The sequence below is a fragment of the Cebus imitator genome, unplaced genomic scaffold (genome assembly GCF_001604975.1).
Source record: "Cebus imitator isolate Cc_AM_T3 unplaced genomic scaffold, Cebus_imitator-1.0 Scaffold20, whole genome shotgun sequence".
In the NCBI taxonomy this organism is placed as follows: Eukaryota; Metazoa; Chordata; class Mammalia; order Primates; family Cebidae; genus Cebus; species Cebus imitator.
Genome location: NW_016107335.1, coordinates 317513 through 339370, shown reverse-complemented (window position 1 = coordinate 339370; position 21858 = coordinate 317513). Strand labels below are relative to the sequence as shown.

The following is a 21858-nucleotide window of genomic DNA, read 5'->3' as shown; positions in this document are numbered from 1 at the left end:
TCACAGGATTCTCATGAGAAGCAGTCCGCTGCAGATGAGTTCACAGCTACAAGCATGAAGAAACAGTCTACCTTGGTGTAAAAAATAGGAGTTGTTCACTAAGAACTTGAGACAGTTGTATAATCTAAAAGACATTTCTAAAAATGAAACTGTTATCTCTGAAATTTATAACCAAGTTAATGGTTACACAGCAGATTAGATATAGCTGAAGAAAGAATTAGTGAACAGAAGGATAAATCTGAAGAAAATTATCAAGAGTGCAGTAGCAGATAAAAACTGGAAACAGAGTGGCTAAAGTCACTGAGGCCTGTGACATGGCCTGTTATATATCGAGTAATGTATTGTAGTGTAAATTAGTGTTAATACCATCATTATTCTTAAGGTTTGAAAACAATCCATCTGTTCATCTTTGTTATTTTATTTTTTCAGTCTTTCCCATAAAGGTAATGAATTTGGGAGGACTACACAAACACTGAATGTAAAATTTCTGCCTTCAGATCCTAATCACTTTATTGTTGGCACAGACATGGTGAGTAGTATTTTAAATTTAATTCTGTTACTCATTCTCCTTCATTTCTAGACTTACCTGATAAATACCTTTATTTAAGATCAAATTACTCTTTGCTTTTATAATTTTTAAATTGTTCGAGGAACAGTAGCTATGTCTAATGCACTTCTTCAGTCACTCTTGGGCTTCTTCTTCTTCACAGGGTCTCATAACCCATGGCACAAGACAAGATTTGAGAGTGGCTCCCAAACTATTCAAACCTCAGCAATGTGGTATAAGACCAGTAAAAGTTAATGTCATTGATTTTTCACCATTTGGAGAACCAGTATTCTTGGTAAGAAAGTTTGTTTTTTAAAGCACCAATTCTTCTTTTTTTGAGACAGGGTATTGCTCTGTCACCCAGGCTGGAGTGCAGTGGTGTGACCATAGCTCACTGCAGCCTTGAGCTCCTGGGCTCAAGTGATCCCCCCTCAGCCTCCCAAGTAACTGGGACCACAGATGCGTGCCACTACAGATAATTAAAAAAACATATTTTTTGTGGCTACCTGATCTCCCTATGTTGCCTAGGCTTACCAATTCTTTTTAGTGATACTCTTTGCCTGTTTGGGTAGCATAACACTTGCAGTGATCCATTGGAAAATTTTAAAAGTTGATCATTACTAGAGTACAGATTGATCATTTATTGGGTGTCAGTGCTCTAAAAAGGAGAAACATGAAATTAATAACAAATTTTAAAAACAAAACCTATGTAGAAATTAAACTCTCTTAAGTAGTACTTGGTTTATTTATAAACTTAGAATTTAACAGAAGAATATCAAATATCAAAACCTATGATACAGCCAAAAATGTGACGAAATTTCTAGTGCAAGAATTTTTGCCTGTATTCTTTTATTATTTAACACAATATAATAGAAATTAATGTTCAGAGTCTTTAACCTGCAAGTGCAGGGATGGCTGTCGGGCGGGCAACAGCTCCTGTGCTGCACTCCATGCTGCAGGAAATGTGCACGCTGCTTGCTCTCTTCGCCTCCAGGGAAGGCTAGGGTCAGCCGAGCTCACCCTAGTCACAATTGTCCTGTGGGCTCCAAGGTCAGTTTATGGGTTGGTTGGGGTAAGATAGGACTTAAGGCAAAACATGAAACAACTTCATATGTGATTAAATCTGATAATTAACTGTTAAGAGTTATACCACAGTCAAGGCATTAAATTATAACTCAGATATTGCCTCCTTTCACTAGTTGTTACAAATTTCCCTATACTTGAGATTGAGAGGACAGATTGTTATTTATTCACACTACTTTTATAGTACTTAAAATATTCTAAATTATGTTTATATGTCAGCCACATAAACTGTAAGGTTGTTGAGGGGGGAGATGGTATTTCATGTATCTTTGTATTTCCAAAGATGGCATTTGAGCTGCTGAGTAATGTTCAGAACCTGGAATGTGGCCAGACAAGACTGAGACATGCTGGAGGTGTGGAATACATGTCAGATTTTGAAGAATTAGTATGAATAAAAGAATGTGAAATATGTTATTAATAATGTTGTTGTTGTCGAGTTCCAGTGTGGAGCCCTGGAGCTTTTTATGGCTTCTCTCCCCACAGGAAACCAAAACCAAATACATAGCACCAAGATCTTCACCAGTAAGAACTTAGAGCTCAAGTGTGAAGATGTGAGCAGATGGGAGGAAAACTGGGTTTCCATATCCACAGTGCCCTTTCCCCCTTAATTAGTCTGGCATGAAGTGCATGGAAAATCTCTCCAGAGCTCATGGTTTCTGTGCTGAAAAAAGTAAAAATTGAGGTGGACACCCAGTTTCTCTACTTTCTTGGGTGCCTTGTCCCTGCCTCTGCCCATGGGGAGCATCCATCCCGAGTACCTGAAGGGAGAAACACCCGAGGATGCCCAGAGGCAAAGCGGAGGTGGGACTACTATCCCCAGCCCTGGAAACTCTGCACCTCAGCCAAAAGGGCACTCAATCAGAGTAGCCGCTCACAACACCATGCGCAGGAGGTTTGTTCTACAGGCCTTCCGAACACAAACCCTGGTGCTGTCAGGACAAATCCTTTGAGACCTCCCTCGTTTGGTGCAGGCCTCCCTCAATCACTAAATACAGCCAAGGTTATCCTCATCTCGTCTTAAGGTGAACCTCATCTATAGCTGCAAAGGAGGTAGCAACCCAGCAGTGAGCATTTGCTAAGCAAATATATTCAATAGAAACCAAAACAAGGTGGACAAAGAAAGCTGGAGTAAATAACTAATCCTGCAATGCAAAGACACGGACATACACCCACAAGAAACAGTAGCAAATAGGGAACCATGACCTGCCCAGAAGGACAGCAAAAGTCCAGTGACCTCATGGGGCAGTGATTTGTGAACTCTCTTACCCAAGAATTCAAAAGAGCAATTTTAAGGAAACTCTGTGATCTCCAAGACAACACAGAAAAGCAATTCAGAAATTTATCAGAGAAATTTAACAAAGAGATTGAAATAATTTAAAAAATCAAATGGAAATCTTGAAACTGAGAAACATATTTGCTGAACTGAAGAAATTCATCATAGGCTCTCAGCAGCAGAGTGGATCAAGCAGAGAAATGAATTAGTGAGCTAAAAACAGGCTATTTGAAAATACACAATCAAGGCTACGTGTGGTGGCCCACATCTGTAATCCCAGGATTTGGGAAGCCAAGGCAGGAGGATCGATGAGCCAGCCTGAGCAACATGGGGAGACCCTTTTGTGGAAGACAATTTTTTCCTGAACCGGGGTTTGAGGGACAGTTTCAGGATGAAACTGTTGTACCTCAGATCATCAGGTATTAGATTCTTATAAGGACACTGAAGCCTAGATTCCTTGCATGCACAGTTCACAGTAGGGTTCATGCTCCTATGAGAATCTGTTGTTACCGCTGGTCTGACAGGAGCCAGAGCTCAGGTGGTAATACTCACTTGCCTGCTACTCAGCTCTTGCTGTGTGGCCCAGTTTGTAACAGGCCATGGTCTGTTACTGGTCATGGCGCAGGGGTTGGGGACCCCTGCGCTAGACCAAATAGGCCTAACATTTACAGAATATACATTCTTTAGCACATGGGACTTCATCCAGAATATACCATATCTTAGGCCCCAAACAAGTCCATACAAATTCAGAAAAATAGAAATTATGTTGAATCTCTTTTATGATTACCATGGAATAAAACTAGAGATCTATAATGGAAGGAACCTTGAAAAATACACAAACACATGGAAATTAAACATCTTCCTGAATGAAGAAATTAAGAAGGAAATTAAAAAATTTACTGAAACATGAAAATAAAAATGCAACATATCAAAATCTATGGGATATGACAAAAGTAGTACTAAAAAGTTTATAGTAACAAATGCCTTCATCCAAAAAAGTAGATTTCAAAATAAACAATGTAACAATACACCTCAAGGAAGGAGAAAAGCAAGAACAAACCAAACCCAAAATTAGCAGAAGGAAAGAAATAGTAAAGTTCAGAGCAGAAATAAAATTGAGACAAATTACAGAAGGTCAATGAAATGAAAATTTGAATTTTGAAAGAAGTAAAATTGGTGAACTTTTGGCTATAATAAGAAAAAAGATTCAAAAAGAATCAGAATCAAAAAAGGAGATATGACAACTGAGCCCTAAAAAATACAAGTAATCATTAGAGACTATTATGAACAGCTATAAGCCAACAAATTGGAAAACCCAGAAGAAATGGATAAGTTCTTGGACACATACAACCTACCAACATTGAACCATGAAGAAATAGAAAACTTCAGTAAATCAATAATAGGTAATTAGATTGAAGCTGTACTAAGTCTCCCATCAAAGAAAAGCCCAGGACCTTATGGCTTCACTGCTCAATCCTACCGAACAATTAATGCCAATACTTCTCATATTCTTCAAAAAAATTGAAACGTTCTACCAAGCCAGCATTACCCTGATGCCAAAACCAGACAAGGACACAACAGAAAATGAAAATTACAAGCCAGTATCCCTGATGAGCACAGAGGCAAAAATCCTCAACAAAATACTAGCAAACCAAATTTAGCAAGATGTTAAAAAGATCCATTCACCATGATCAAATGGGATTCATTCCAGGGATGCCAGAATGGTTTAAAATATGCAAATCAATAAACATGAGACATCACATTAACAGAATCAAGAACAAAAAGGATATCATTTCAATAGATGCCAAAAAAGCATTTGATAACATTCAGAATCCCTCTGATAAAAGCCCTCATCAAACTGGGCATAGAAGGAACATACCTCAAAATAACAAAGGCTGTTTATGACAAACCTATGGCTAACATACTGAGTGGAGAAGAATTGTAAGCCTTTCCTCTAAAGGCTGGAATAAGACAATAGTACCCACATTGCCACTCTTATTCAATAAAGTACTGGAAGTCCTGGCCAGAGCAGTTAGACAAGTGAAGGAAATAAAGAGCATCCAAACTGGAAAGGAAGAAGTCAGATTAACCTTGTTTGCAGACAGTATGACCGTTTCCTAGAAAAACCTACACTCCACCAAAGAAACTGTTACAACTGACACAGGAATCCAGTAAAGGTACGGATAAAAATTCAGTATACAAAAGTCAGTAGTGTGTATATATGCCAACGGCAACAATCTGAAAAAGAGATCAAGAAAGCAGTCTTCTTTACAGTAGCTGCAAAAATGTAAAATAGCTAGAAATCAATCTAACCAAAGACGTGAAAGATCTATAGGAGGAAAACTAAAACTGATGAAAGAAATAGAAGAGGACACAAAAAATGGGAAGACATTGCATGCTTGTGGATTGGAAGAATTAATATTGTTAAAATGACAGTGCTGCCCAAAGCAATTTACAGAGTCAGTGCAATCCTTCTCGGAATACCAAAGAAATTCTTCACATAAATAGGCAAAAAAAGCCCTAATATTTATATGGAATCAATAATGACCCTGAATAGCCAAAGCAATCCTCAGCAAAAAGGACAAAGCTAGAGGCAAAAGTAGGCAATTGAGATTACATCATTCTAAAAGGCTTCTGAACAGCAAAGGAAATGAAAAGATTTGTAAATTCTTTATCCAACGAGATTAATAACCAGAATATATAAGGAGTTCAAATAATAGCCAAAAAAAAAAAAATCTGATTTTAAGGTGGGCAAAAGATCTGAACAGACATTTCTCAAAAGAAGACATACACATGGCCAAGAGATATATGAATAAAAGCTCAGTATCACTAATCACAGGAATGCAAGTCAAAACCACAACACAATATCGTCTCACCCAAGTTAAACTGGCTCATAAAAAAGGCAGTAACAGATGCTGATGAGGATGTGGAGAAGGGAGCCCTTCAACACGGATGGTAGAAATGTGAATTAGTCCAGCCATTACGAAAAACAGTATGGTGGTTCCTCAAAAAACTAAAAATAGAACCACCATATAATACAGGAATTCTACTACTGGGTATGTAGCCACAAGAAGGACAATAAACGCATCAAAGAGATATCTGCACTCTTAGTGTTTACTGTGATACTATCCACCATAGCCAAGATAGGGAGTCAACCTAAGTGCTCATCAGTGGATGAATGGAAAAAGGAAACATGGTAAATATACACAATGGAATATTGGGCATAAAAAAGAATGAAACCCTGTCATTTACAGCAACATGGGTGGAAGTTACTGGCCACTATGTGAAATATGGCACAGAAAGGCACATATCGCATGTTCTCACTTATATACAGTTGCTAAAAAAGCGGCTCTCATGAAGACAGAGTGTGGCATGGTGGCTACCAGAAGCTGGTGTGGATGAAAAGAAAAGCATATAAATGTATTTATTACACTGAACTGTATACTTACAAAGATGGTAAATTCCTGATGTATATTTTTATCAATAAAAAACAATTATTTTGTTTATTGCATTTTGAAATTATTTACATTTTTTTTTTTTTTTTTTAATTTTGAGAGCGTCTTGCTCTGCTGCCAGGGTTGGAAGTGCAGTGGCACAATCATAGCTCAGTACAGCCTCAATCTCCCAGGCTTAAGCAATTCTGTCGCCTTGGCCATCTGAGTAGCTGGGATTACAGGTGCATGTCACCACACCCTGCTGTTTTTTTGTTTTTAACTTTTTAATGTGGCTACTAGAATTTTTTTTTTTTTTTTTGCTTTTGATAGAGTCTTGCTCTGTCACCCAAGCTAGAGTACAGTGGCATGGTCTCAGCTCCCTGCAACCTCCACCTCCCGGGTTCAAGTGATACTCCTGCCTCAGATTCTCCTGAGTAGCTGGGATTATAGGCATGCACCACCACGCCCGGCTGGTGAGAATTTTAAATTACGTATATAGTTCCTATTTGTGGTTCCCATTATGTTAGATAGTAATTTTATTAGTAATGTATGTGGTCCAGACCTTGCCTCTGTGACTAAGGTGTACACATTATTAGTAAATCTTCTGTTTTGTGAAGGTGCATGAAAGAATGATGTTTTAAAAGGATATATGTATTCTGGCCCCAGGGCCTGAGCTGGTCCTGAGTCCAGAGGTACAACAGGTCTTCGGAGGTGTCTGGGCCAGCCTCTGGAAGGTTCTGCCCTGGCCTATTTCTGCACCCTCCCAAGAGGACCTCCACTCACACACTGGAGGTGCTGGGTTGCCCTCATGCACCTCAGAGCCAGGGGCTCTCATGAGTGTCCTGACACCTCTGTCCTCGGCTTTCTGAAAGTCTTACCTGCCTAGGTGGTACAAATGACTTTATATGGTTATTGAATGGATCTTTTCTAAAAAAACGTTTATTTTGACACAATTTCAGGCTTACGGAGAAATTACACGAATAGTTCAAAGGCTTCCTGCATACCCTCTGGTGGGTTTCCTCCTCTCTGGTGGAGGACCTCCAGACCTACCACGTGGGCTTCCTTCTCTCTGGACGTTCAGATATTTTAACTGTCTGAGGGGAAGTTGCAAACACGATACTCTATCCCTAAACAGTTCAGCGTGCATTTCCTAAAAGCAAGAATATCCCCATATAACTGTTGTGGTCACAGTCACCAGGAGGTTCACACTGGTACAAACCTGCTATTGAATCTGTAGAGTGAGGGAGATCACAGGCATGTTCCGATAATGTCCTTGTTAAGAAAAGTCATGTCCCAGGCCCTGTGTCTCATTCACTGGTTTGTCTCTTCAAAATCCCTTGATCTGGACATCAAAGACTGAGTCCCTCCGTCTTTCATGACCTTGACATTTTTGAAGGGCACAGGCCAGTTATTTTATACAATGTTCCTGAGTCTGAGCATGTCTGAGGCTTCCATCAGTCACGATCAGGCACAGGTTTTTTGTGCTTGGCTGGAGTAGCTCAGGGTGATGCATGTCCTGGGGAGACCAGTGACATCGGTTGGTGCCATCCCACACAACACAAATTCTGACCTTGTGGAGTTTCCTGGTTCCTTTCTGATTAAGTGTCTCGTGGGGGGTTACGGTGACACTTTGTAAACGTCTCAAAACTCCTTAGATTTTCACCACCAGTTTTGGCATCCATGGATGAATGTTTCTTGAATTGATTATTAAGATGATTGGCAAATAGTGATTTTCCAACCCGCTGTTAATTCTTCATGTACTAGTTGGCTTTCTACCGTTAGGGGAGACTTTTCCTTTTCTCTATGCATGTATGTGTCTTTTTATTACATGTTGTGGACATGTGGCTTTTTACTTTATTTAGTAGGTCACAATTATTTACTACCAGTATTTATTTTGCTGCTCAAATGTTCTGGGTTAGGCCAGTGGGTGTCCTTTGCACTGGCTCTTTATCCTTTGGACATCATCCTGTGAGCCCTGAACCAGCCACTTCTCCCAGGAGTTGTGGCTCTTATGAGTGGAGAAAAGTATCTAGAAACCAAGATCTGGGCAGTAAGAAGTGTTTGATGGCGCAGGTAGGTCCGTTAAGAGACAAAGCACATGGAATGCCCACTTCTATCCATAAACCACATATGCAGGCATCACATACTGTGAGTTTGCACCCTTGTCTCTAACTCCAGGTTAACAAACAGGGTCCCTCCATCCTGCCTCCTCCCTGGCTGTGCCTACCTCTCAGACAGGGAAATCTGGCCCTGTGTGTTGTTAGGATGACTGATTTGGATCCGTTCACATGCTCACTCCTGGAGTACACAGAGCTCTTCAATGCCTGTGGGAAAGTAAGGCCGCTGAGCAGTCCGTGTTCTGGGTGCTGCCTGGGTTTCGGATGTAAACTGCACCGTTGAACGAGGTGTTCAGAAATTGTGTGGCCTGGTTCTTGCCCCTCCTTCCTGTATGGTTATGTTATTTATTTAGAATATAGGTTTTAAAATTTGTTTATATTGCATTTTAGAATTTTACTCACATTCTTATTGATGTTCTTTTTCTTTTTTTGAATATGGGAAAGATCAAATATATTGAGTAAAATGAATTAATCTTCTCTTTAAAAGCTAAAAATTTGGCCTTTTATTTAACCAGTTGTTTGATTTTATGAAAATTTCAATCCAAGGGAAATATATATAACCATATTATTGATATAAATGTATGTAGTTTTATAAAAGGTGCCATATTTTCATGGAACCAATCTTAATGGCCCACGCTTGAGCCACTGATATACAACTTTGTTGAAAATAAATACCTATTTATATATTCACTGAATCTTTTGATTATTGACCATGTTGGAAGAGAAACACAAAGTTTATCAGTCAGGTGAGTGCTCACCTTTGTACCTTTTGAGGAGAGATTCAATGTTATAATTTTTTTAAGATTTTACTTATTTTTTTAAAATTTATTTATTTTACTTTAGGTGCATACTATATCTGGCATTTCTCCCATGTTATTCCTCCTCACCCTCCCCTTCCTCCTGTTTGGAAAACAACAAGTTAGTGTTTTTGCAGTGACAAACTAAAGAAAGCGAATGCTCTGAAAAATTTCTCTGGCTGCTGAAATCAAGTTAAAAAAAAGAGAAAAAAACATGGCTGGGCATGATGGCTCACACCTGTCATCCCAGCACTTTGTGAGGCCGAGGTAGGAGGGTCACTTGAGGCCAGCAGTTTGAGACCAGCTTGGACAACATAGTGAGACCTCATCTCTACAAGTAGTAATAGCCAGATGTGTTGGTGCATGCATGTAGTCCCAGCTACTCAGGAGGCTAAGGCAGGAGGATTGATTGAGCCTGGGGGGTCAAGGCTGCAGTGAGCTGTGATTGCCCCATTGCACTCCAGGCTGGGTGACAGAGCGAGACCTTATCTTGAAAAAAAGAAAGGACAAGGCCATGCTCAGCGGTGTTCATCCTTCCTGGTCACAGGCTGGCTGTTCGGACGGAAGCATCAGGCTGCACCAGCTGAGTTCTGCATTTCCCCTCCTGCAGTGGGACAGCAGCACAGATGGCCATGCAGTCACCGGCCTGCAGTGGTCCCCGACCAGGCCTGCCGTGTTCCTGGTGCAGGACGACACATCCAGTGTCTACATCTGGGACCTCCTCCAGAGCGATCTGGGTCCTGTCACCAAACAGCAGCTCTGCCCTGACAGGCAAGTGGGGAAGCTCTGGAGCATCTGCCGGCGGGTGTGGGGGCAGGGGGTTCGGCCAGAGTTGCCACCAGTGGCTTCTCTTTTAAGTTTTGCATAAGGTTGCTACATTTTAAAATGTGGCCATGTGTACATTTAAATAATATGTTTATGTAGTTTAAAAATATTTTTTTGAGAGTGGTGTTAGGTTCATAGCAAAGTTGAGTGGAAGGCAGAAATTTCCAGCATCCTGCCCCACATCGCAGCCTAGGGTATGTGTGGCGTAACCATGGGCCTGCCGCCTCGCTACCACCACTGAGTCCGGATTACCTGAGGGTTCATCACTCTTGGATTGTGTATTTAAATAATATTTTTAAAACTGCTTTAAAGTGTGATTATTGTATATTTACCCAAGTTAGTCTATTGGACTGACAAATTCATTGTATGGTATTTCCCCATCATTATTATTCTATGAGTAAGAAATGACAGTTGGTGAGAGTGTCTTAGGTATATTCCTTTGCCAGTCTTAAAAACTATAACTCTGTAACGTCTTGGTGAGGTAGTAGGTGTTCCCCTAGTCTCTAAAGGGGAATGGTGCGTGGAATTAATGATCCGCACAATGCCACACTGAAGCCATTCTGGCCCAGGCCCCTCGAGGGGGTCTCCCAGCTCACAGTCAGACAAGCGCTCCCAGGACATGCACGTCAGTTCCCGTGATGTCACTGGTGGATTTGAAGATGGGCACACTCTCATTGACACCACTGTTAGGCAGTTATTTGTTGCTTTGTTTGTTTCAAAGCAGAAGTGTTCACAAAAACTTTCATCATGAGGTGCTTTCCCTGGGCCCTTGCTTGTCTGTTCATCTGCATTTTTTCCCTCTAGATTCTACATTTCTTTTTAATAAATTATCCTACTGTGAGTGTTTGTGTTAACCTGGAGGAGAGAAATCCCACAGCCCTTTTGTAAAGGAAAGATAAAGAGTTTAATAGAATGTTGGGGATATCCTGATGAGATCTGAACAAAATTAAGAATTGCATTTATTGGGTGGCTTGCAAGATGCCCAAATAGGTACAGCTCCAGTCTGTAGCTCCCAGCAGAAGATGGTGATTTCTGTGTTTCCAACTGAGGTACCCGGCTCATCTCACTTGAACTGGTTAGATGGTGCATGCAGCCCACGGAGGGTGAGCAGAAGCAGGGTGGGATGTTGCCTCACCCAGGAAGTGCAAGGAGTCCCTCCCTTAGCCAAGGGTAGCCATGTGGGACAGTGGTGCATTCTGGCCAGATACTATGCTTTTCCTACTGTCTTCACAACCCACAGACCAGAAGATTCCTTCAGGTGCCTACACCACCAAGGCCCTGGGTTTCAGCCACAAAACTGGGCAGGCATTAGGGCATACACTGAGCTAGCTGCCGGAGTTTTTTTTCATACCCTAGTGGTGCCTGGAATGCAAGTGAAACAACCATTCACTCTGCTGGAAAGGAGGCTGAAGCCAGGATGACAAGTGGTCTAGCTCAGCAGATCCCATCCCCCACAGAACCCAGCAAGCTAAGATACACTGGCTTGAAATTCTCGTTGACAGCATAACAGCCTGAAGTTTACCTGGGATGTTCGAGTTTGGTGGGAGAAGAGGCATCTGCCATTACTGAATCTTGAGTAGGCAGTTTTCCCCTCACAGTGTAAACAAAGCTTTCAGGATGTTCGAACTGGGTGGAGCCCACCACAGCTTGGTGAAGCCACTGTAGCCAGACTGCCTCTCTAGATTTCTCCTCTCTGGGCAGGGCATCTCTGAAAGAAAGGCAGCAGCCCCAGATGGGGGCTTATAGGTAAAACTCTCATCTCCCTGTGACAGAGCACCTGGGGGAAGGGGTGGCTGTGGGTGCAGCTTCAGCAGACTTCAATGTTCCTGCCTGCCAGCTCTAAAGAGAGCAGTGGCTCTCCCAGCATAGTGCTCAAGCTCTCCTAAGGGACAGACTGCTTCCTCAAGTGGGTTCCTGACCACCATGCTTCCTGAGTCCACAGAGTCTAGAGTGGACTTACAACAAACTCCAGCAGACCTGCAGCAGAGGGGCCTGTTAGAAGGAAAACTAACAAACAGAAAAGATAGCATCAACGTCAACAAAAAGGATGTCCACAGAAAAACCCCATCCAAAGGTCACCAACATCAAAGACCGAAGGGAGATAAATCCAGGAAGATGAGGAGAAAAACTGGGGCAAAAAGGCTAAAAATTCCAAAACCCAGAATGCCTCTTCTCTTCCAAAGGATCACAACTCCTCGCCAGCAAGGGGACAAAACTGGATGGTGAATGAGTTTGATGACAGAAGTAGGTTTCAGAAGGTGGGTAATAACAAACTCCACCGAGCTAAAGGAGCATGTTCTAACCCAATGCAAGGAAGCTAAGAACCTTGAAAAAAGGATAGAGGAATTGCTAACTAGAATAACCAGTATGGAGAAGAACACGAATGACCTGATGGAAATGAAAAAAATAGCACGAGAACTTTGTGAAGCATGCACAAGTATCAGTAGCCAAATGGATCAAGTGAAAGAAGATAATCAGAGATTGAAGATAAACCTAATGAAAAAGTGTTAAGACAAAATTAGAGGAAAAAGATGAAAACAATGAACAAATCCTCCAAGAAGCATGGGACTATGTGAAAAGACCAAACCTATGTTTGATTGGTGTGCCTGAAAGTGATGGGGAGAATGGAACCAAGTTGGAAAACACTCTTCAGGTTATTAGCCAGGTGAAATTTCCCAACCTAGCAAGACAGGCCAACATTCAGTTTCAGGAAATGCAGAAAATACCACAAAGATACTCCTTGAGAAGAGCAACCCCAAGACACATAATTGTTAGACCCACCAAGGTTGAAATGAAGGAAAAAATGTTAAGGCAGCCAGAGAGAAAGGTCAGGTTACCCACAAAGGGAAGCCCTTCAGACTAACAGCAGATCTCTCTGCAGAAACCCTATAAGCCAAAAGAGAGTAGGGGCCAATATTCAACATTCTTAAAGGAAAGAATTTTCAACCCAGAATTTCATATTCAGCCAAACTAAGCTTCATAAGCGAAGGAGAAATAAAATCCTTTACACACAAGCAAATGCTGAGAGATCTTGTCACACCAGGCCTGCCTTACAAAAGCTCCTGAAGGAAGCACTAAATATGGAAAGGAAGAACTGGTACCAGCCACTGCAAAAACATACCAAATTGTAAAGACCATCCACACTATGAAGAAACTGCATCAACTAACAGGCAAAATAACCAGCTATCATCATAATGACAAGATCAAATTCACACATAACAATATTAACCTTAAGTGTAAACACGGTAAATGCCCCAATTAAAAGACACAGACTGGCAAATTGGATAAGAAGTCAAGACCCTTCAGTGTGCTGCATACGGGAGACCCATCTCATGTGCAAGCAAAGACACACATAGGCTCAAAATAAAGGGATGGAAGAATATTTACTAAGCAAATGGAAAGCAGAAATAGCAGAAGTTGCAGTCCTAGTCTGTTAAAACAGACTTTAAACCAACAAACATAAAAAAAGGCAAAGAGGGCATTATACACTGGTAAAGGGATCAATGCACCAACAAAAGCAAACTCTCCTAAATATATATGCACCCAATACAGGAACACCCAGATTCATAAAGCAAGTTCCTAAAGAACTACAAAGAGACTTAGACTTCCACAAAATAATAGTGGGAGGTTTTAACATCCCACTGTCAGTACTAGATCAACGAGACAGAAAATTACCAAGGATATTCAGGACTTGAACTCAGCTCTGGACCAAGTGGACTTAACAGACATCTACATAACTCTCCATCCCAAATCAACAGAATATATATTCTTCTCAGCACCACTTCACACTTATTCTAAAATTGACCACATAGTTGGGAATAAAACACTCCTCAGCAAATGCAGAAGAACAGAAATCATAACAAGCAGTCTCTCAGACCACAGTGCAATCAAATTAGAACTCAGGATTAAGAAACTCACTCAAAACTGCACAACTACATGGAAACTGAACCACCTGCTTCTGAATGACTACTGGATAAATAATGAAATTAAGGCAGAAGCAAATAAGTTCTTCAAAACCAATGAGAACAAAGACAGAGTGTACCAGAATCTCTGGGACACAGCTAAAGCAGTGTTTAGAGTGAAATTTATAGCACTAAATGCCAACAGGAGAAAGCGGGAAAGATCTGCAATTTGCACCCTAACATCACAATTAAAAGAACTGGAAAAGCAAAAACAAATGTATTCAAAGCTAGCAGAAGACAAGAAATAACTAAGATCAGAGCAGAACTGAAGGAAATAGAGACACTAAAAGCCTTTGAAAAAAATCATTGAATTCAGGAGCTGTTTTTTTGAAAAGATTTACAAATGGTGAATGAGTTTGAAATGAAATACATAGACCACTAGCCAGACTAATAAAGAAAAAGAGAAGAATCAAACACAATAAAAAATGATAAAGGGGAGATTACTGCCAAGACCCACTTGGTCGTAGAGACCCCAACCCAGGTGGCACTGAAGGAATTAAGAAACAGACACAAGGATAAAATGCAAAAGGTGGAGCATCAGGGGGCTTCGGCCTTCCCAGCTGAGAGCCTCGAACAGAGTTTGAGCCACATATTTATTGACAGCAAGCAAGTGATAATCATCATACTGCAGTTTATAAATTAATGAAAAGCATGCTTCACAGGAAACAAAGCATTCTTTACTAGTGGCAAAAACCAGTCTCTGATGTGTATATATACTGCAACTGGAACGTGGCATTAGGGCGTGGGTCGCTCATGCTATAGTTTGTGGTCCCGGAACACCTTTAAGTGGTCTTCTGCTCTGGATGGGTCAGGTATTTCTCTCCCTCACTCCAGTAAACCAACAACCTCAGCAATGTGTATCCCCACCATTACGAGTATATTACAGTGCTATAGATATTTTGTTTGTGGCCAGTTTCTTTAAGGCCTGTTTATGACAGGCTTAAGGCCTGTTGCCAGCAGATCACTACTGATTCCACAGAAATACAGACTATCATCAGAGAATACTATAAACACCTCTATGCAAATAAATTAGAAAATGTAGAAGAAATGGATAAATTCCTGGGCACATACACCTTCCCAAGGCTAAACCAGGAAAAAGTAGAATCCCTGAGTAGACCAATAACAAGTTCTGAAATTGAGGCAGTAATTAATAGCCTACCAACCAAAAAAAACAAAAAAACAGCCTGAGACCAGACGGATTCACAGCCAGATTGTACCAGAGGTACAAAGATGAGCTGACATCATTCTTTCTGAAACTATTCCAAACAATGGAAACAGAGGGACTTCTCCCTAACTCATTTATGAGGCCAACATAATTCTGATACCAAAACCTGGCAGAGACAACAAAAGAAAATTTCAGGCCAATATCCCTGATGAACACTGATGTGAAAATCCTCAATAAAATACTGGCAAACTGAATCCAGCAGCACATCAAAAAGCTTATCCACCATGATCAAGTCGGCTTCATCTCTGGGTTGCAAGGCTGGTTCAACATATGCAAATCAATAAACGTAATCCATCACATAAACAGAAGCAATGACAAAAACTACATGATTATTTGAACAGACGCAGAAAAGGCCTTCAATAAAATTCAACCCTTTATGCTAAAAACTCTCAGTAAACTAGATATTGACGGAATGTGTCTCAAAATAAGAGCTGCTTATGACTAACCCACAGCCAATATCATACTGAATGGGCAAAAGCCAGAAGCATTCCCTCTGAAAATTAGCACAAGACAAGGATGCCTTCTCTCACCACTCCTGTTCAACATAGTATTGGAAGTTGTGGCCAGGGCAATCAGACAAGAGAAAGAAATCAAGGGTATTCAAATAGGAAGAAAGGAAGTCAAATTGTCTCTGTTTGTAGATGATATGATTGTGTATTTATAAAACCCCATTATTTCAGCCCCAAATCTCCTTAAGCTGATAAGCAACTTCAGCAATGTCAGGATACAAAATCAGTGTGCAAAAATCCCAGGCATTCTTACACACCAATAAAAGGCAAACAGCCAAATCATGAATGAACTCCCATTCACAATTGCTACAAAGAGAATAAAATACCTAGGAATACAACTTACAAGGCATGTGACGGACCTCTTCAAGGAGAACTATAAACCACTGCTCAAGGAAATAAGACACAAACAAATAGAAAAACATTCCATGCTCATGGATAGGAAGAATCAATATCCTGAAAATAGCCAGACTGCCCAAAGTAATCTATAGATTCAATGCTATCTCTGTCAAGCTACTGTTGACTTTCTTCACAGAATTAGAAAAAAACTACTTGAAATTTCATATGGAACCAAAACGCCTGTACAGCCAAGACAGTCCTAACCAAAAAGAACAAATCTAGAGCCATCATGCTACTTAACTTCAAAGTATACTACAAAGCTACAGTAACCAAAACAGCATGGTACTTGTACCAAAACAGATATATAGACCAATGGAATAGAACATAGGCCTCGGAAATAACACTACATGTCTACAATCATGTGATCTTTAACAAACTTGACAAAAACAAGCAATGGGGAAAGGATTTGCTATTTAGTAAATGGTATTGGTTAAACTGGCTATCCATATGCAGAAAACTGAAACTGTACCCCTTTCTTAACACCTTATACAACAATTAAGATAGATTAAAGACTTAAATATAAGATCTAAAACCATAGAAATCCCATTAGAAAACCTAGGCAGTTCAATTCAGGACATAGGCATGGGCAAAGACTTCATGATTAAAACACCAAAAGCAGTGGGAGCAAAAGCTATAATTGACAAATGGGATCTAATTAAAGAGCAGCTGGGTGTGGTGGCTCATGCCTGTAATCCCAGCACTTTGGGAGGCTGATGCAGGCAGATCATGAGGTCAGGGGATTGAGACCATCCTGGCTAACACGGTGAAAACTCATCTCTACTAAAAAATACCAAAGATCAGCTGGGTGTGGTGGCACACGCCTGTGGTTCCAGCTACTTGGGAGGCTGAGACAGGATAATCGCTTGAGTGTGGGAGGCAGAAGTTGCAGTGAGCTGAGATTGCGCCATTGCACTCCAGCCTGGGCAACATGAGTGAAACACCGTCTCCAAAAAAAGAAAAAAGGAAAAACTAGAGAGCTGCACAGCAAAAGAAACTATCATCAGAGTAAACAAGCTACCCATAGAATGGGAGAAAATTTTTGCAATCTATCCATCTGACAAAGGGCTAATATCCAGAATCTACAAGGAGCTTAAACAAATTTATAAGAAAACAACAACCCCATCAAAAGGTGGGTGAAGCATATGAACAGACACTTCTCAAAAGAAGACATTTATGTGGCCAAGAAACATATGAAAAAAGCTCATCACCCCTGGTCATTAGAGAAATGCAGATCAAAATCACAGTGAGATACCATCTCATGCCAGTTAGAATGGCAATCATTAAAAAGCCAGGAAACGACAGATGCTAAAGAGGATGTGGAGAAATAGGAACACTTTTACACTGTTGGTGGGAATGTAGATTAGTTCAACCATTGTGTAAGACCGTGTGGTGATTTGTCAAGGATCTAAAAAGAGAAACACAGTTTGAACCAGCAATCCTATTACTAGGTATATACCCAAAGGATTATAAATCATTCTATTATAAAGACACATGCACATGTATGTTTATTACAGCACTATTCACAATAGCAAAGACTTGGAACCAACCCAAATGCCCATCAGTGGTAGACCGGATAAGGAAAATATGGCACATATACACCATGGAATACCATGCAGTCATTAAGAAGAGTTCATGTTCTTTGCAGGGACATGCATGAAGCTGGAAACCATCATTCTCAGCAAATTAACACAGGAACAGAAAACCAAACACTGCATGTTCTTATAAGTGGGAGTTGAACAATGAGAACATATGGACACAGGGAGGGGAACATCACACACTAGGGCCTGTTGGTGGGGTGTGGGGCTAGGGGAGGGATAGCATTAGGAGTAATACACTCAGGGCTGAGTGGGGCAGGGAAGGATGGTCCTATTGAGGGGAACTTTGGGCAGAGACATAGGAGATGGGGTCTCGGTGAGGGCAGCAGGTCATGTGCAGGGGCAAGTGACCCACCCAAGGTAGATCATGCTGCTGTTGGGGGGGACTTGAGGGTCTGAGCACAGGAGCCCCAGCTCTGTGTGTGATGGCCTCCACACATGGCTGGTGGTGGAGATGGATGTGGTTTTCACCCCTGTAGTGACAAGGGCAGGGACTCAGACTCCATCAGCACAGCCAGATCTGAAAAGATGAGCAGATGTGAAGCCAAGATGTGCAGGGAATCTGCAAGAGGCACAGGGAGAGGGGACGTCTAGCCAGGCCTGGAGCTGCAGGGGCCGGGAGTGTGATCTGGAGGCCTAGAGCAAGGAGAGACTGCATGTGTTCCTACCAGCCACAGGAAGGGATTTGAGTCGGGGACGGGGAACGTTGGAGGTGTGTCTTTGAGAGTCTCTGTCAGCCTGGGGAGGGGATTACTGCTGGGACCTGGTCAGGGAGCTGTGGTAATTGGTGCGAGATGGGGACGGCCTGACTGTGGGGAAGGGGCCTCTGGGAGTGAGACTGGGGAGGCAGGGTGGCCCCAGGTCTTGCGTTCCAGCACTGGGTGGATGATGGAGGTGCTGGTCCCATCGAGGTGAAGTGAGTAGGGGTCTGGGGCTCCAGGGTGAGTCCAGGCTGGAGATGGAGATTTGTCTGTGGGTGAGATCGGGGGAGGCTGGAGACCGAGGACAAGGTTCTGGTGGGTAGGCCTGCTTGGGCTGCTGATGGCCCCCAGCTCCTCCAGGGACCTGCCTGTAGACCTGCCAGGGGGGATGCTGACTCCTGGCCTGAAGAGAGAGCAGGCAGCCTGAGAGAGCCTCCTGCCTGTCTTCCTGTAGCAGGTCCTCATCACTTATCTCCATGAAGGTCCGTCTGGCAGGCCTCTAACATGCAGAAATGCATTTTCACAGTGTTTTCTGTAGGTTTTCATATGTTTATTTCTGGTCTAGCTTTCATTTTGGCCATTGGTGTTTTTAGAATTTCTCATCCGTTTCACTCTTCCCATAGAAGGTAGATTTTGGAAGACTCAGAGTTAACCGAATGTCCCTATATGTGCACTGATCCTCAGACAACTGAATGTCCCTGTGTGAGCACTGATCCTCAGATATAACTTAATGTTCCCATGTGTGCAGTGATCCTCAGACATAACTGAATGTCCCTGTATGAGCACTGATCCTGATATAACTGAATATCCTCATGTGAGCACTGATCCTCTGACATAACTGAATGTCTCCATGTGAGCACTGATCCTCAGACATAATTGAATGTCCTTGTGTGAGCACTGATCCTCAGACATAACTGAATGTCCCCATGTGAACACTGATTCTCTGATACAACTGAATGTCCTCGTGTGAGCACTGATCCTCTGATGTAACTGAATGCACCGTGTGTGCACTGATCCTCAGATGTAACTGAATGTCCCCATGTGTGCACTGATCCTCTGACATATCTGAATGTCCCCGTGTGAGCACTGATCCTCTGAATCTTCCCATGTGACATGACTGAATGTCCCCGTTTGAGCACTCATCCTCAGATATAACTGAATGTCCCCATCTGTGCACTGATCCTCAGACAAAGCTAAATATTCTTATGTGAGCACCGACCCTCAAACATAACTGAATGTCCCCATGTGTGCACTGATCCTCAGACATAACTAAATGTCCCCATGTGAGCACTGATGCTGTGACATAACTGAATCCCTGTGTGAGCACTGATAATCAGACATAACTGAATGTCACTGTGAGCACTGTCCTCAAACATACCTGAATGTCCCCATGTGTGCACTGATCCTCAGACATAATTGAATGTTTTGTGTGAGCACTGATCCTCAGATACAACTAAATGTCCCCGTGTGTGCACTGATCTTCAGATATAACTGAAAGTCCCCATGTGAGCAATGATCCTCAGACATAACTGAATGTCCCTGTGTGAGCACTGATTCTCAGACATAACTGAATGTCCCCGTGTGAGTACTGATCCTCTGACATAACAATGTCCCTGTGTGAACACTGACCCTCAGACATAACTGAATGTCCCTGTGTGAGCACTGATCCTCTGCTTCTGCACTTCTCCCTGCAGGCTGGTGACCATGGCTGTGGTGGGTGAGCCCGAGAAGGCTGTTGGCAGCTTCCTGGCCCTGGTGTTGGCTAGGGCCTCTGGCTCCATTGACATCCAGCACCTGAAGAGGCAGTGGGCAGCCCCAGAGGCGGATGAGTGCAACAGGCTGCGTCTGCTTTTGCAGGAAGCCCTGTGGAAGGAAGAAATACCGCACAAGTAGTGGGTGTTGCTGAGAGGACAGTGTGGCTGCAATAACCCAAATGTAAAAGACATAATTATAAGGTGGATAATTTTACATTTGTGTGCAAGTATATTTATGTATATAGACCATGTATATTCTGTATATATTTTATTTTCCAAGAATATTTGGTATTTTCACTAAATCACTGCTTTTGAATGGAAACAGAACATTTTAGCATTTATGAAACTTCCAGGGGAGCGTGGAGCCACATTCAGGGTGCTCTTTTCTGAGAGTATTTCGAGTTATTTTTAGAACAGTTTAAAATATTGTCACATTACTACTAGATTTTAAGCAGCCTACCATGAAAAGATATTTTAATGAAGTATTTTCTTAGTCATACATAAAATATATCTATACATGTCTAAATTAAAAGGAATTACTCTGTTGAAATGACCTCTGCCAACAGTTTTTTCTTGAAATTCTTGGGCACCTTCTTTTGGCATTTTTGGATTGTCATATTTGCAGAGCAAGACAGACATGTTTCCACTAGTACTAAAAGTTGTCCTTTGTGTAGAAATAATACAAGTAAATAAACTCCCTTGAATTTTGTAGCTCAGGGCGACTAGGAATTGTGCTGCTGTAAAAAGAAAACACCCTGGGCTGAATAATTCATCAGTAATGGAAATCTTCATTTCCTGTTTCCTGGAGGTGGAATCCAGCCTCAAGGCACAATGGGTTTCATGTCCAGTCAGCTGCCCCCAGCTTCCTGCAGCGCCTCATGGCTTCACCAATGCACGGAAGCAGAGGGCAGAAAGGCGCTAGGGCCTTCAATCTCTTGTTACAGCACCAATCCATTCACCAGGGCTCTGCCTCTCACGCCCCTTAATATCATCACCCTCGGGCTTAAGTTCCAGGCTTTGAATTTTGAAGGGGACAAACATCCAAACCATGGCACAAAGATAGGAGAGCTCTGGGGGTTTTGGCCGGCTGTGATCTCAGCTCACTGCAGCCTCTACCTCCTGGGTTTAAGTGATTCTTGTGCTCCAGCTTCCCGAGTAGCTGGGATGACAGGCATGTGCCACACCTGGCTAATTTTTGTATTTTTAGTAGGGATGGGATTTCACCACGTTGGCCAGGCCGGTTCTTGAACTCCTGACCTCTAGTGATCCGCCCACCTTGGCCTCCCAAAGTGCTGGGATTCCAGGTGTGAGCCACCATGCCCGGCCTCTGTATGATTCCAGGCATGAGCACTGTGTCTGGCCTCTATACGATTCCAGGCGTGAGCACTGTGCCTGGCCTGTACATGATTCCAGGTTTGAGCTGTCATACCCAGTCTGTGTGTGATTCTGGGCGTGAGCACCATGCCTGGCCTATATATGATTCCAGGTGTGAGCTACTGCACCCAGCCTGTGTATGATTCCAGGTGTGAGCACCACAGCCAGCCTGTATATGATTCCAGGTGTGAGCCACCATTCCTGGGCTGCATATGATTCCAGGTGTGAGCACCATGTCTGACCTGTGTATGATTCCAGGTGTGAGC

General features: G+C 42.2%; 1 protein-coding gene across 4 annotated transcripts in view; it reads left to right on the top strand.

The window, feature by feature from the left end:
* Positions 1 to 20771, top strand: part of DYNC2I1 (dynein 2 intermediate chain 1) — a 96778-nt gene extending 76007 nt beyond the window's left edge. The window contains exons 22-25 of one of the 4 annotated variants that reach the window (XM_017519287.2): positions 430 to 529; positions 711 to 842; positions 9799 to 10022; positions 20159 to 20771. In XM_017519287.2, coding sequence (XP_017374776.1) covers positions 430 to 529; positions 711 to 842; positions 9799 to 10022; positions 20159 to 20357 — 655 coding nt within the window. In that variant the 3' untranslated portion in view covers positions 20358 to 20771. Of the gene's footprint in view, positions 1 to 429; positions 530 to 710; positions 843 to 2113; positions 3363 to 7296; positions 9492 to 9798; positions 10023 to 20158 lie in introns of those variants that run through there. The other 3 variants (XM_017519294.2, XM_017519306.2, XM_017519322.2) reach the window with 3 other exon arrangements.
* The last annotated feature ends 1087 nt before the right edge of the window (positions 20772 to 21858 follow it).